Source organism: Nipponia nippon, unplaced genomic scaffold (genome assembly GCF_047370975.1).
Source record: "Nipponia nippon isolate SJK-2023a ecotype South Korea unplaced genomic scaffold, ASM4737097v1 scaffold_5, whole genome shotgun sequence".
Lineage (NCBI taxonomy): Eukaryota > Metazoa > Chordata > Aves > Pelecaniformes > Threskiornithidae > Nipponia > Nipponia nippon.
This window is the reverse complement of record NW_028262369.1, coordinates 52838622-52851348: the sequence shown is the minus strand read 5'-3', so window position 1 is coordinate 52851348 and position 12727 is coordinate 52838622. Positions and strand designations below refer to the sequence as shown.

The 12727-nt window shown below is 43.1% G+C and overlaps 1 protein-coding gene and 7 non-coding genes across 8 annotated transcripts; 1 reads left to right on the top strand and 7 right to left on the bottom strand.

The window, feature by feature from the left end:
- Positions 1–437: 437 nt before the first annotated feature.
- HEBP2 (heme binding protein 2) lies at positions 438–5713 on the top strand. Its single transcript, XM_009463556.2, has 5 exons — positions 438–586; positions 2971–3055; positions 3438–3573; positions 3828–3993; positions 4663–5713. Exons 2-5 carry the CDS (start codon positions 2981–2983, stop codon positions 4835–4837), a joined length of 552 nt encoding a protein of 183 aa, XP_009461831.1. The 5' UTR covers positions 438–586; positions 2971–2980; the 3' UTR covers positions 4838–5713.
- Positions 5714–6261: 548 nt separating this feature from the next.
- On the bottom strand, positions 6262–6334 carry LOC148052210 (small nucleolar RNA SNORD47). The gene has a single exon (XR_015699362.1). It is a non-coding gene; the product is annotated as a small nucleolar RNA SNORD47 (small nucleolar RNA).
- A 1235-nt stretch (positions 6335–7569) lies between these two features.
- LOC148052209 (small nucleolar RNA SNORD79) lies at positions 7570–7648 on the bottom strand. Its single transcript, XR_015699352.1, has one exon. It is a non-coding gene; the product is annotated as a small nucleolar RNA SNORD79 (small nucleolar RNA).
- A 2312-nt stretch (positions 7649–9960) lies between these two features.
- On the bottom strand, positions 9961–10046 carry LOC148052208 (small nucleolar RNA snR60/Z15/Z230/Z193/J17). The gene has a single exon (XR_015699371.1). It is a non-coding gene; the product is annotated as a small nucleolar RNA snR60/Z15/Z230/Z193/J17 (small nucleolar RNA).
- A 164-nt stretch (positions 10047–10210) lies between these two features.
- Positions 10211–10293, bottom strand: LOC148052207 (small nucleolar RNA snR60/Z15/Z230/Z193/J17). The gene has a single exon (XR_015699370.1). It is a non-coding gene; the product is annotated as a small nucleolar RNA snR60/Z15/Z230/Z193/J17 (small nucleolar RNA).
- A 358-nt stretch (positions 10294–10651) lies between these two features.
- On the bottom strand, positions 10652–10731 carry LOC148052206 (small nucleolar RNA SNORD24). Its single transcript, XR_015699360.1, has one exon. It is a non-coding gene; the product is annotated as a small nucleolar RNA SNORD24 (small nucleolar RNA).
- A 239-nt stretch (positions 10732–10970) lies between these two features.
- LOC148052205 (small nucleolar RNA SNORD75) lies at positions 10971–11037 on the bottom strand. Its single transcript, XR_015699377.1, has one exon. It is a non-coding gene; the product is annotated as a small nucleolar RNA SNORD75 (small nucleolar RNA).
- A 782-nt stretch (positions 11038–11819) lies between these two features.
- On the bottom strand, positions 11820–11895 carry LOC148052204 (small nucleolar RNA SNORD74). The gene has a single exon (XR_015699369.1). It is a non-coding gene; the product is annotated as a small nucleolar RNA SNORD74 (small nucleolar RNA).
- Between the last annotated feature and the right edge of the window lie 832 nt (positions 11896–12727).

Sequence of the window (12727 nt, the reverse complement as noted above, 5' to 3'; positions counted from 1 at the left end):
ATTAGTCTCAAATACCGCTCAAAACAGCCAGCCATTATAGAACACTGTCTGTCTTTCATAACATGCCAACAGAAATCTTGTGAGGATGGTCTTCGCTTAGTTTGCAGCCAAATTTCTACCTACCATTTTACCCCAGGGGTAAAAAGGAAAAGCTGTCATTCTGTACCATCACTCTCATGTAATCTCAGTCTGGGGGGGAGCGTTATTTATGTGAAATTCTTTCTCCCTAGAGCACAAAACCTGCCGCTGACCCTGACATAAGCAGGAACAAAGCCATGGAAACCAGGGGTAGTTACACAAGGGTGCAAAACTGTTTATGGAGCCAGATCACACACACTGGACCCAATGTTGTCTCGTGGGCAGTAGGTGGGGCTTCTGGCATTTGCGTGGGAGCTCTCCAATGAGGCCCAGAGGAGGAGAAGGCTGCAACGATCTGGTTTTCATAACAGCATCTCCCTCCAGTAGGGCTTAGGCATGGGCGGAGTTCGATGAAACAAAATAAACACTGACACGCAGCATCTCACGAGTATGGGCAGCCACAGAAGGATAGACTGCAATAGCTAGAAGGATAAGGACAGCTTAAAACGTAAGTATGTCTACTTTCTCCGCTTTCTTAACATAATTCGCGGCTTGTGAAATGGCACGTTCTGGCTATGCTTACTCGCTGCATCATTGTAACCTGTGAAGATGCCTGCTATGCTTTCTGTCCCTTTGGCCCATGTCGTAACACCCTACAGTGATATGTTTATGAACAGATGGAAATCTCAAAGCTAAGCTTTCCTGTAGATCTAAAAATTAATTCAAATGTAAATATTTGGAGGATTCTTCTCAGTTAGTCTTCCTCCCCTCAAAAGCATTGTTTTATGTAATTCAAAAGTATTTCATACGCATGTACCGACAGTACTGGCCACAAAGTTATAAAAGACCGAGCTGTGAGAGATCTAACCAGCAGTTAAGCAAATGTGTTGGGGAGGAGCTGGAATTGGCAAGTAGAGAGACAAGCCAGCTCGTACAGCAGCTGCAACAGCATGTGTTGAAACTGAGGAACATTTACTTCTGTGCTTTCTAACGTACCCAGGGAGCACATGAAATCGTTTTTCTGTCAAGTCGTAGCAAGGAGAAATAGAAAGTGGAGTGATAGCAAAGCAGCAGCATCTTTGCCTTTGAAATGGCAATGGATAAAATAAATTACTGTAGGAAGTTTCAGTATAATTGCTCACATTTGCTTCTAATAAAATGATCGGATTCCTGCTTTATTGTTATGCTTTGATGATTTGTGAATACTACTGACAAAAAGTGTATTAGAGTACAACTGTCCAGCTTGGGACTGTGCAGCAGTCCCTGGTGACCAGTCACTCTGGTAAAGACCGCTGAAGATGTTCTATCTTCAGCCTGGGACAGGGAGAGGGACAGCGCCTGCTTTTAGCCGCTGCCATCGGTCTCCTGCTGTGTGGTTCTCTGGTCTTCCCTTGCTCTAGAGTGACAACTGAAGGAGCTGCTATACAAACAGCTCAACACGTGAGTGCTCTGTGCACTACTTATTTTAAGGATTGTAAGTGAAATCAGTGCCAGCAGGTTTTTTTGGGCGTTTTTTTTGTTTTTTGATAAAAGCTTTTCAACCTCATAGATCCTAAAGAGAAAACTCCTTGTAGCCACCTCTAAACCAAGGTACAGAAGGGGATTAATAATATTCAACAGTAGTTTACATGTCGTAAGAAAATGGAAACAGAGAAGAAGGTAGGCGGGTAGTACAAGAAAGTTCTTAATTTACAAAAATAGCCATTCACAAACGTCATGTTAAAGATGGCATACCTTACAGACTTTACCGCTGGAGATGGGACATGCTGTGAATTGCATCAGTGCACCTTGAATACTAAAAGCCCATGAAAAAAGCAGAGCCACAAGTGACAGAGCAGTGGCTTCCTGTTGACTGTAAACAGTTGAGGAGGTGGAGAAATGAAAAATAACCTCAAAGTTTGTTCTGCTACCCAAGAAACATGCAATAAAATTATATTCTGAGAAGACAATGTAGTATGATCTAAGAATCAAGATAACTGCTGAATTAACTACGGGTCATCTTTGCAACGTGAAGTGCAAAGGTCATCATAATGCAATAGAAAGCAGAGGCTTTCTCAGGATGCAGGTTATCTACTACCATCTGAGTGGTATAGACAAAAATCACAACAGAAGGCTCCTAAAATGTCAAGACGTTTAACCAGATGTGATTATTTCAACAGTGATTTTGATTATTTTCACCTGCTTTCTTTTGGGACAGTGAGAGGAAGTTGAGCGTTTCCATGTTTTCAGCTTTTTCCTTCCGTGTGAAGGCTACCTAGGAAAGTAGCTACATATTCATATATACAGAAAATCTCATCTATCCGCAGGACTCTGGGGCTAAAGGCCTTTAAGAAAGGCATCAGCTATTAGGAGGCCAAATAAAGTTATAACGGAGTACTCATCAACACCAATACCTTTTCATCCAAGAGCAAATTGGCTGAACTCCTCAAGTCCTTTTTACTTACAGATTTCCACACAACTGCCACTTGCAGAATCTCAACCAATCTCTGCAATCTTTTGCAGCCAGAAAATGCCTTCGCTTCACAGAGAAGGGAAGGCAGCTTATCCTGGAAGATGACCACTCCCACATCAGCCTAGACATAGCTTCTTGGTCTTGGTTCTCTGTTGGTTCCTTCAAGGGCTTAAAGGATTTCAGCCCCTGTTGAATCATTGGGGATAAGCAGTGGAATCCAGGCCTTTCACAATTTCAGGGATAACTGCCTTTTAGAAAGCACCAGTCTCTTGCCTGAACTTTTCCAGTCACGTCTCAGCGTAGCAAGCATTACTGAAAGGTTGGAGACCAGAGGCTTAGGAAAAGCTCTTTGATATTAGGCAGAAAAGCCCTAGTGCTTTCTTCTTCCCCATGTATACTGCATTGATTGGAGAGGCCAATGAACTGTGTCTGCCTTTCAGCTCTGGCAAGATGATCAAATCCTTCAAGCAAACGTTTCTGTCCCTGGATCTGCAGTCCCCTCGGTGGAGCTCAGCAGAGACGATGGTAACTGCTCAAGGCAGGGAAACAGAACTCTCTGCAGTCAGGGCGCTGCAGAGCTAAGGTGGATTTGGGATTCTCGGTCCAATGGGTGTGGAGGAGCTGGGAAGTGTTACTATAGACGTTGTTAACACGAAATTGCAAAGGGGAAGAGGAACACCTCTTTATAAGCTCTGGGGAGCTCAGCCTAAGGCAGAACAGCATGGTTTCACAAGGGAGGCATCAAATCGTTTGATGTTGGGCATAGGCCCAGAGTCTGCAGCTAAGTGGCTGCCCAGTGTTATCAGATTGCAACAATACTTTCATGCTGATTTGGAAAGAGTAGCTATTAATTTATGTTATCTGTGACATTCATCTTATGGTTACTGCAACTTTTGCTACCTTTCAGGCAAAGGATTATGAACTGCGTCAGTATGAGATGGCTAAGTGGGTCAGCACAGTCATTAGAGGAGAGACCCAGAAAGAAGCGATGCGCCAGGGCTTCTGGAAACTCTTCCACTACATCCAAGGGAAGAATGAAAAAGGTACGATGTGCTGGTTTTGAACTGCAAGAAGCACAAACGGGAGGCAAAGCTGAATAGCATAAGACAGTAGACAAGCTGCGGGACAAAGCAGGTTCACTTTCCTGGTCTAACACCCTTGTGACTCCATTAGGCCATGATACCCATGAGGCCGCTTTGGTTTCTGCTTTTAGGATAAGTCTGCATGACCCTTTAGGGCAGCATTCAGGCGCTGTCTTTGCTTGCAGCTCAGAAGACTCCTTTTCCCTCTCCTCTAGAAATGAAAATTGATATGACCGTGCCAGTGACATGCCTGATAAAATCTGGCTGCACAGACTTCAAGGTCTCTTTCTTTGTGCCATTTGAACATCAAGACTCTCCACCACAGCCCACCGACTCAGATGTGTTTATTGAAGAGCGGAAAGCGGCAGCCATCTTTGTCCGGTAAGCAGCACCAGCACAGCTGACAAATGAAGGTAACTACTGAAAGGGTTTCATCTATTAAGACTACTCTTTCTTACAGCTGATTTTTAACTGTGGATATATCCTGCTGTTCAGAGCCTTGATTTCCAAATGCTCAAGTTCTGTCAATCTTTCTTACTAAGTACAAAGAGAAATGACCAGGTTTGGCAACATTCATTTTTCAGCACTCTTGAATATTGCATTGAGCAGGTTTCATACAAGTACAGCCTACAGAATCCTCCTCTCTTGGGCACACCCCATGCTACAGAACACCTAAATCACTCTTCCAGCCCCCTTTATGTAGTCCCAAACTCCTACAAAACCTGCATGGCAGCTCTTTATTACATGCAAAGCTACGCTCGCCCTCTCTACATGTATTAAAGCCACAGCAACAATCTGTGTCAGCTAATGCTCTCAGAATTGCGTGCAACTTAAAGAGTGGTTTTTTTTTTTTAAATTCTTTTAAAGTAGTATACATAGCCATACGCTCCCTGACAGCTAGTTTCTGCATAGTTTACCTAATAACTACCATCTGCATCAGAAGTGCTCAAACACTGCATGCTTTGCAAGACTGAAGTTTCCTCCTGTGAAAATAAAAAGCAGGGGCTTGAACTCTTTAACAAGAAACCCCTCCCTTTCCACTTCCATCAGGTCCTTTGGTGGATTTGCCTCCCCAGAGAAATATGCTGAGGAAGCTGAAGTCTTGGCCAGAATCTTAAGAAACAGAGGCCAACCGTTCCATGAAGACTTCTTCTATACTGCAGGCTATGACAGTCCCTTCAAACTCTTTAACAGGCACAATGAAGTGTGGTATTTTAAAAAGTAATATGGTGGTGGGGAATATTAAGAGGCTACTAATCAGCTCTGGATGAAAACACACCTTATTAATGGCTTTTGCTTTAGTGCAGAAGAGATTTAATTTGCACATGGACACAGGATCACATCTAATTAATTTCCTTTAGGATGAAATACAATTCTGGTTAAAAAGATTTCAGCTCTTTCTGTAAGATGTGATTTAAATTCACACAGATTGTACCAGGTGTAGTGGGAGGGAGATATGACAAACATATTCCTCTTATTGAAAATTTCTAGGGAACACTAGTCATCTGAAAATATACCTGCAGAACAGTTTGAATGTCTAGTTTTACTTCTAATGAGAAGTGCTACAGCAATAGCATTAAGAAGAATGAGTTCTTCATAGAGCTGACTTTTCCCATATTGGTATCACTCCTGAGACAACAGAAAGATGGGGGAAATTAATTTTTCAGAGAAGAAACCTACCATTAATGAGTTCTGGGAAGCAGCAATACCTTAGCAGGCCCTAGTGCCTCATGGGCAGTAACTTTTTTTTAAATAGTATTATCACAATCCCTCACCTCTCCACTCAAATATTTTTTTTCCCCTCATGGAGGCTGTATGCTGTCTTGCTCCAGACTAATGCCAGTGACCAGGTAAGACTAGAAGTCCAGTGGAAAAGGGTTAACAGTGTCCAATCTGTATGCTTATTCTGTGCACATCATCTGCGCCTGAACATGTAATACGAGACTTACTGGTGGCCTGCAATTTTAGGAGCAAATACACAAGTAGTAGTGTTTAGCTCTCACCTATGAAACACTAATTACTACTACTTCAATTATTTAGCTTTGTCTGAATCTTGCTATTGGTCAGGGCAACTGCAGTCTGCACACTAGTAATATCTGACACCTAAGTTAAGACACTTGCAGGACTAGCATGTAAACTCATTTAGTCCCTGCTCTAAATCAAGCATTCAAAGCTTTTATAAAGTAGCCTAGAGCTGGTTTACAGCAAGCTGTTCAAGTCAAAAAGCAGTTCACAACAACAGGTAGAGTTTACAAATTTTTATTGGTTCCAATCAGTATCGGGCAAACATTACCAGTGTGGTAAAAAAAAACAAGTTTTTTTTTAATGCTGTTCATGCAAGTGTAACCCACTATTCCGCAATCTTCCACCTATTAAAAGAGACATAAGAACCATTATAAGGCACCAAACCAGCACAGCAAGCTTGCTGGGAACAACTCAGACCTTAGATTTTCATCTCTGTTCAGAGAGAGAGTTCAGGCTAAGGTTATCATCATTTGTTCCAGCAAATAAATTTCATTATTACTACAGTTACACTCACCTTCTCAGTTCTTTATACAGTCATTTCAAAGTTGCCTCCTCACCTAAAGCAAGAAAACACAATTAACATATGCAGTAGCACAACTACTACAAGCTCCACAGTAGGTTTGTAACCTCAGAGAAAAAAGGAACGGAATTGTAATCACAGTAATTCATTTGGCAGAATCAAATTTCATCAGTGGCTACAAATATTCCCAGAAGTTTATAATAGAATTAATCTCCTGTGTGGTCTTACCCAATAAGGTTGCAAACAGCACAGTCCTTTCCTGAGAAAGAGAGAAATTGTTTCAGAATAACAGACATTACTACATGCAAGTTTGATTATTTATCTATGAAATTCTATTCACCAAATTAATTTTACCTACAAGGAGGCTGCAATTCAGCTGGCAACTGACAAGAACGTCAACTTGCAACACCCAAATAGGATATACAAAGCTTACAAATCCTAACTGACTTGGAAATACAGAATTCCTAACACTGGCAGAATCAGGTTAAAGTACGAAGCTACCACTTCCTTTCTGATACTCTCTCTCCCCAACAGAAATTTGTATTCAATGAGTTTTGATACCTAAAATACAAGTCCCATAGAAATCATCTTGAAAATCTATCCTGAAGTGAGAAGCAGTCTGCTGGAGGAGACAAGTTCATACAGCAATTATCTAGAACTTGTTCCTAAATTTGTGTACAGCCAACATAGCCAAGATTAGCAAAAATTTGAGTAGTGACAACCACAGCATATAGGGTTGGTGTTTTGGTTTTGGTTTTTTTCTTTTTAATTCAAGAGTGCATTGTTATAGTGTCAGTTCACAGAACAGCCAGATATATCAGAGATGAGTTATGACAGGAGTTGTGTTTGCTGCTGTGCATTCCACTGTACTACGTTACCAACACTGTATTGGCTAAGTGGTCTCCGCTGATTCAGTTCCTTTGCTATTTCCATTGTGTGAAGACATTCAGCAATAAACCCCCAGTTTTTAGAGTCATTGAGGCCACATCTGTTCATACAAACAGAGCTCTGCATAAAGTTCACCACTGACTACAATTCCAGGAATTGTCAAGGTATCTGCTCAGAAAGAGCCTTTCCTATTTAAGTCAAATTCAGAACTACATAGAAGTACATTCTTGCTTCAAGCACATTGTGTTTATTCCCACAGTAGCTGGGAGTGGGAGGATCCAAAGACAATAAAGGAAGACAAATCAGATCTGTAATAGGACTAATTTTAAGAGGTACTACTATCTAGGCATTTAGCACAACAATATTCCAGTAATTATCAAACCCCATGCACTCTACACACTTACCTCAGAGATAAGTTAGTCTTGTTTCTCACACAAACTCCCCATGAGCTTCACTCTGTAACAAGTGAAATTTTATTAACACGCTCTCCTTGGCAGTGCTTCAAGAGTTAGTTTGAATGCGTGTACTGTTTCAGTGCAAGAGTCCTCCTCAGCCTCTCTCAGAGAGATTCCCATTGCTTAGAATTAATCATCACAAACAGTACATGCTTAGAGAAGCTTAATGTTCTGTTACTTTTGTTTCTCCTTAGAGGAGGACCCGACCTCAGCATTTCAGACCTTATTCCCAACCACATCTTCATTCACATCATGTAAAAGCTCCAATCTAGCCATCAAGAAAAATAGTTCACCACATTACTATTCAAGATCAGTGCTACTCCCTGCAAAAGCCCACTATTCAATTTAACCTGTAAAAAGTTAAATAGCAAATAATTGTACTGTTTCCAGTTAGCACAAGCTCTGCACTGCCAGGTTACCACACATTCTTATCAACTAGAAACTCAAGCAGTCCACAGCAGCTACATTATTTCAACTGGCCCATACTGTTTCTTTTCAGTTACAGAAAGCCATTACCATTTTCAAGTAATAAAAAATCTTATGGCAACTAAGAAGCAAGCAGCTTACCAAGTAAGAAGCATCTCTCACAAAGTATCCAGCAGTTCTCCCATTCTCAAGTCTAGGATACACACCTAAGAAAATGAAATGTCAGTCCAATGCTGATGTTCCTCTAGAGTCTCATTAAGATTTCCAGAAACTCCTTTGTCCATTACTGTTACAATCATCACTATCTTATCCCTGTCTTTGGTCAAAGTATGAGATTCAGTCCCTAGCACCTCAGGTAAGTGAACCCAGCAGGGTGTTGGTAACCTGCGATCTACTGGTAGAGGTAAGAACATCCTCAAGGAAGCTTCTGCTGAACACTGGCCTCAGAGACCACCATCTAGTAACTTCCCCATCACACAGTTCTGACCAGTCATATGCATTTGCCAGCAACTTACTTTTGCTGGTGGCACTACCACCTGCATCACTTCACAGCTCCTCCACCACCACACCAGCCCTAGAACAGAGCAAAAGTTATCAGGAGAGTGCACAAGCAAGCACACGAGGATTAAATCTAGTCAGGTGCCTGCAGTCAGATAGAGCTAATTGCAGACCTCCATGATTGAAGTCAAGGTAGTCACATCTCATCACACAGGCAGCTCACATTGTCAGTCACGGGACAGCTATCTGCTTTAGGCTACGGCTGCTATGAGGAAGGGGGGGCAAACATGCAAACAGTGCAATCAGAGCAACTTCATGAGCTCACAGGCACACAGTGAAGAGTTTAGTACAAACCAGCCTGTCAAGGCTGGGCCTTATCCAGCAGTGCTCCCCTTAAGCATCCTCCTGGTTTGGCCAAGATGCAAGCAGCAGCCACCACTGGCCCCTTGCACCTCCCCTCAGCTTATATGCAGTTAAATACTTCACTTCCAGGCATATTTTATGCTAATACTCACGAAGTTAAAACAAGTACTTACATCGCAATGAGAAATGCTTTGGAAGCCTGCAAAAGAAAATTTGCTATTAGATAGGGTCCAGCAGAAGTTTTGGCATGACAGTAGTTCTGGTGAAATACTGTATCAGTGTTTAGTCAAGTTTTATCCTCATTGGGATCAGAGACCTGATTCAACATCATCTACAGTAGACTGCAACACTCCCCTCCCCTTCCACAAGGGGGGGTGTAAAGCCACCTCCCAGCGCTCTCCCCAACACCCTTGAGATAATTTCTCAACTCCAGAGACTGCTGGAATTGCAGAAAGGAGCAAACCTCTAAATGGTAGAGTTCAGTGACAGGCATTTCGTGTCAACATTAAGTTGGCCTAAGCCAGGAAAAGCATTTCAGATACTAAATTCATAGTACTGCCACATTCACCATTTAGTCTCAACACGCATGATCTACAAATCTTTTAACACCACAAAACAATTACTTAATGCTTTTCCTGTGAAGCATAGGGGATCTGAAGGCATGCTTAGGGTATAGTGTCTTTGCTTCAGATTTTCCAGAAACAACAGGGATGTGCAGACCTTCTTATCTCCAAAAGCAAACTCCCAAGCTCAAATGCAGCACAGCCAAATGTAGCATCCATCTAAAAAATGGTTTTCAATTACCTTCAGTTAGGAAGGCCTTGTCTTCACCAGCATCAGTAATAGGTGAAACAGCTTCTCACACTGGAGGCACAGCTTATCCTCTGTCCAGGGCAGCCTGCAAAGCGACAACACTTACAGAACCTGGAACACTAACACCAGATCAACCAAAATTTTGTGTTACTGAAATAGCAAATTGATTCTGCTGTATTTATGCTTAATTTCACAAGCACAGCCTACTCAACCCTTCTATTCATCCTACTAAATTTTTTGATGTTTAGCCCATTTACTGATCTTCTGAGAAATTTTCAGAACACATTCATGGAACAAAAGTAGTGTTTCACCCTCAGCTTTCCACATTAATTTGCTGTCAAAGTTAGCCTGAGATACAGAAGGCTGCATCAGATAGGAGCGAAAGACAATAACAGTGTTATCACCACGAGTCATCTGCTGAACTATGCAGTCATCACACGCAGCCTTTTCACACATCAGGGTTATAATTTTTTTACAGATGCAGGCAATACAATATTTACCTTGCACAGCTTATAGCTTCATGTCCCAGTGCCTACAACAAAAGAAAAAAATCAGATTCCCTCAGCCTTCATGGCCAGGCCTACACCTCCTAGCAAGAGATCACAAGAGCTAGATACATCAGATAGGAGCGAAAGACAAAACTCTGTTCTTCACAGGATATTCTGCTGAACTATGCCATCATCACTGTATCTACTTTGGAATAATAGTACCAAGCAATTCCCTCTTGTGACAACTTTGAAAAACTGAAGTTCTCCAAATAAAACAAAAATATGCAAGAGTTTTTGGAATACCACCAAGCATCAATTTTTTGTGTGTATTAGTGAAAACTAATCCCAATGTACTTCCCTCCCATTTTACACATCCCACCCTTTCCACTGCAGTGTTTCAGCAGCTTTGTGAAGAAACCCCTACAGAGACTACATGTTTCTCACCAGGTGATGCTTCTGCAAGTCTTCCAAGTGCACAACTCAAGTCCTGGAAAAAAAAAAAAGAAAAGCTTATGAACAGCATATTCAGAAGTCAAAACATCAAGGGGAATTCCAAGTTGTTGTGCCTCAGAAAAGTTATGGTGGTAAAAGTGCTCATCATTCTCTTGGTCAAGAGTAGCAAATAAGTGTCATCATTGTGGCACCAGAGGGAAAACTTAGCTCAGGGAATAAAATCTGCCCACTGATGTCATTAGAAAAAAAGATGCTGTCTAGACAAACACTAAGCAGCATTTTATGCTGAATTTTCAAGAAGTATTTTTCACCTTGTGAAGTAGCATCATGTCTCCATATTTGGTGCCAGATCTGGAAGAGAAAGAACAGCTTCAGACACTTGTAGAACTAGAGGGAGTACCTCTGGTAGTGACACCAAGTACAGAAAAAAGCCTCAGCACAGAGTTTTCAGAAATCACTTCTGTCCACTACTCTTATACTGAAACCATCATAGGCTCTGATTTAGTTATCAATCCTGATAGTTACAGGTTCTTTTTGAAACATGCATCAGGCACTTCTCTCCAAACAGCAAACTATTTATTGCTGTGGATGGTGAAACAGCAGTAACGAAGGAAAAAAGGCATCTAGGGTACCACTGCAGTCTGGTTACAGGACAACTAGTGGTTCAGAAATAAGGGCCTCGCATCCACTTTCCAATACAAAGAAAGACTTGACTTTTCCCAGCAGAAGAGTGAGGACTGCCCGGAGAAACACCACAAGCAATTAGTGGATTACAAATGCTGGTGCTATAATTTCCTGTAATAGCAGAGTACTCCAGGATAGTTGCTCTAAGTGCACCTACACATTAATTCTCAATTTAAACTCCGTATTTCAGAAGCATCACCTACCTGTTTTGAAGCCATAAGAGGGTCAAGAGTGTAGCTGATGTATCTTAACTGAAAATAAGAGATTATCCATTAGTTTTTCTTCTAAGAATGAAGATGTTCACGAATTCTTTTTTGAAAAATGCAAGTGAAACCCAAACCAACACTGAGCCTTACAGCAAAGCCCCACCTGAAGCAATCTACACTTCAGCTCCTTTGAGACCCCAGGCCACACCATTAACTGCTAGCCCATATTTTTAAGCAGGACAGAACCACTAAACTTCTTAATCTTCTACAGCTTCAATTCTAGTGTATAAGCACCTTGTCAGTCCTGCAGCCATTAACTTAGTTTGGCTGCCCAGAAAGGACCACGTGGAGTTTCAGCCACACCAGATACACCACTATACACTATTCCATGCCCTGTTCAGATATGTTGGTATTCATCACCCTCTCAGATGTCCCTACCAACATAGTTTTCATCATGCAGGCACATGGAAGCCCAAGTGAGCCATCGTACTACTTTGTCAAAATCGGGCCTTTAATTGCAACACTTGGAATGCTAACTATTACCCCGAGCACATGATACGGGTAAGGCTGCCTCCTCATTTACCAATAAACTGTTCTGCAGGGGACAATCTCCACCTTCCCCGCAACGAAAGGACTCTCCCCAGCCTGGCATCGGCTTCCGAACATTAATTTACGGAGGGGCAGGCAACCCTTAACCCTAACACAACACTTCCCATTTACCGGTGAAAACTACCTCCCTAAAAGCATAGTGCAGAGTAAAAAAAAAAAATAAAAGTGAAACCTAAAGCTGATCTCTGCAGCTGCCGCACACCATCTCGCCATCTCCCAGGAGCATTTCGCATGGGACAAGGGCTTCCAGACAACACGCCGCCATGCGGGCTGCGCCTCGCTTCTCACCAGGCGCCCCCGAGCTCTTCCCATCAAAACCGAGCCCAGGCCGCAGGCTCTGCCTCCCCGCTGCGCTCACACCCAGGGCACCACCCAGCGCCCCCGCACCACCGCGGCGTGACGGGCCTCCAGCCTGCGGCTCCACGGGCCCGCCATCTCGTGGGGCCTGCGCTGGCCTCCCCTTCCCGCAGCCCGTGTGGGGGATCCACTACCTGCCTCCGCTACGTGCCCCTGCCCGTCCCCCGCCCCCTCCCTCCCCGGGCCGCCACGAGGCGGAGTCCCCTCAGCAGGCCCCAGCGGCCTAGGCCGCAGACCGGGCCCCACTGACCCAATCCACCTTCATCCTCCCCCGCCGGCGCCCATCGGGGACCGACCCCTAACCGCAGCACCTCCACATCGCCCCCCGGA

What these genes read in the sequence shown, in the direction of transcription:
- HEBP2 (XM_009463556.2), top strand. Translation starts at nt 2,981, where the DNA reads ATGATCAAATCCTTCAAGCAAACGTTTCTGTCCCTGGATCTGCAGTCC. An exon ending in GGAGCTCAGCAGAGACGATG is followed by an intron (nt 3,056 to 3,437) that starts GTAACTGCTCAA and finishes GCTACCTTTCAG; the next exon opens with GCAAAGGATTATGAACTGCG. An exon ending in GCGGCAGCCATCTTTGTCCG is followed by an intron (nt 3,994 to 4,662) that starts GTAAGCAGCACC and finishes CACTTCCATCAG; the next exon opens with GTCCTTTGGTGGATTTGCCT.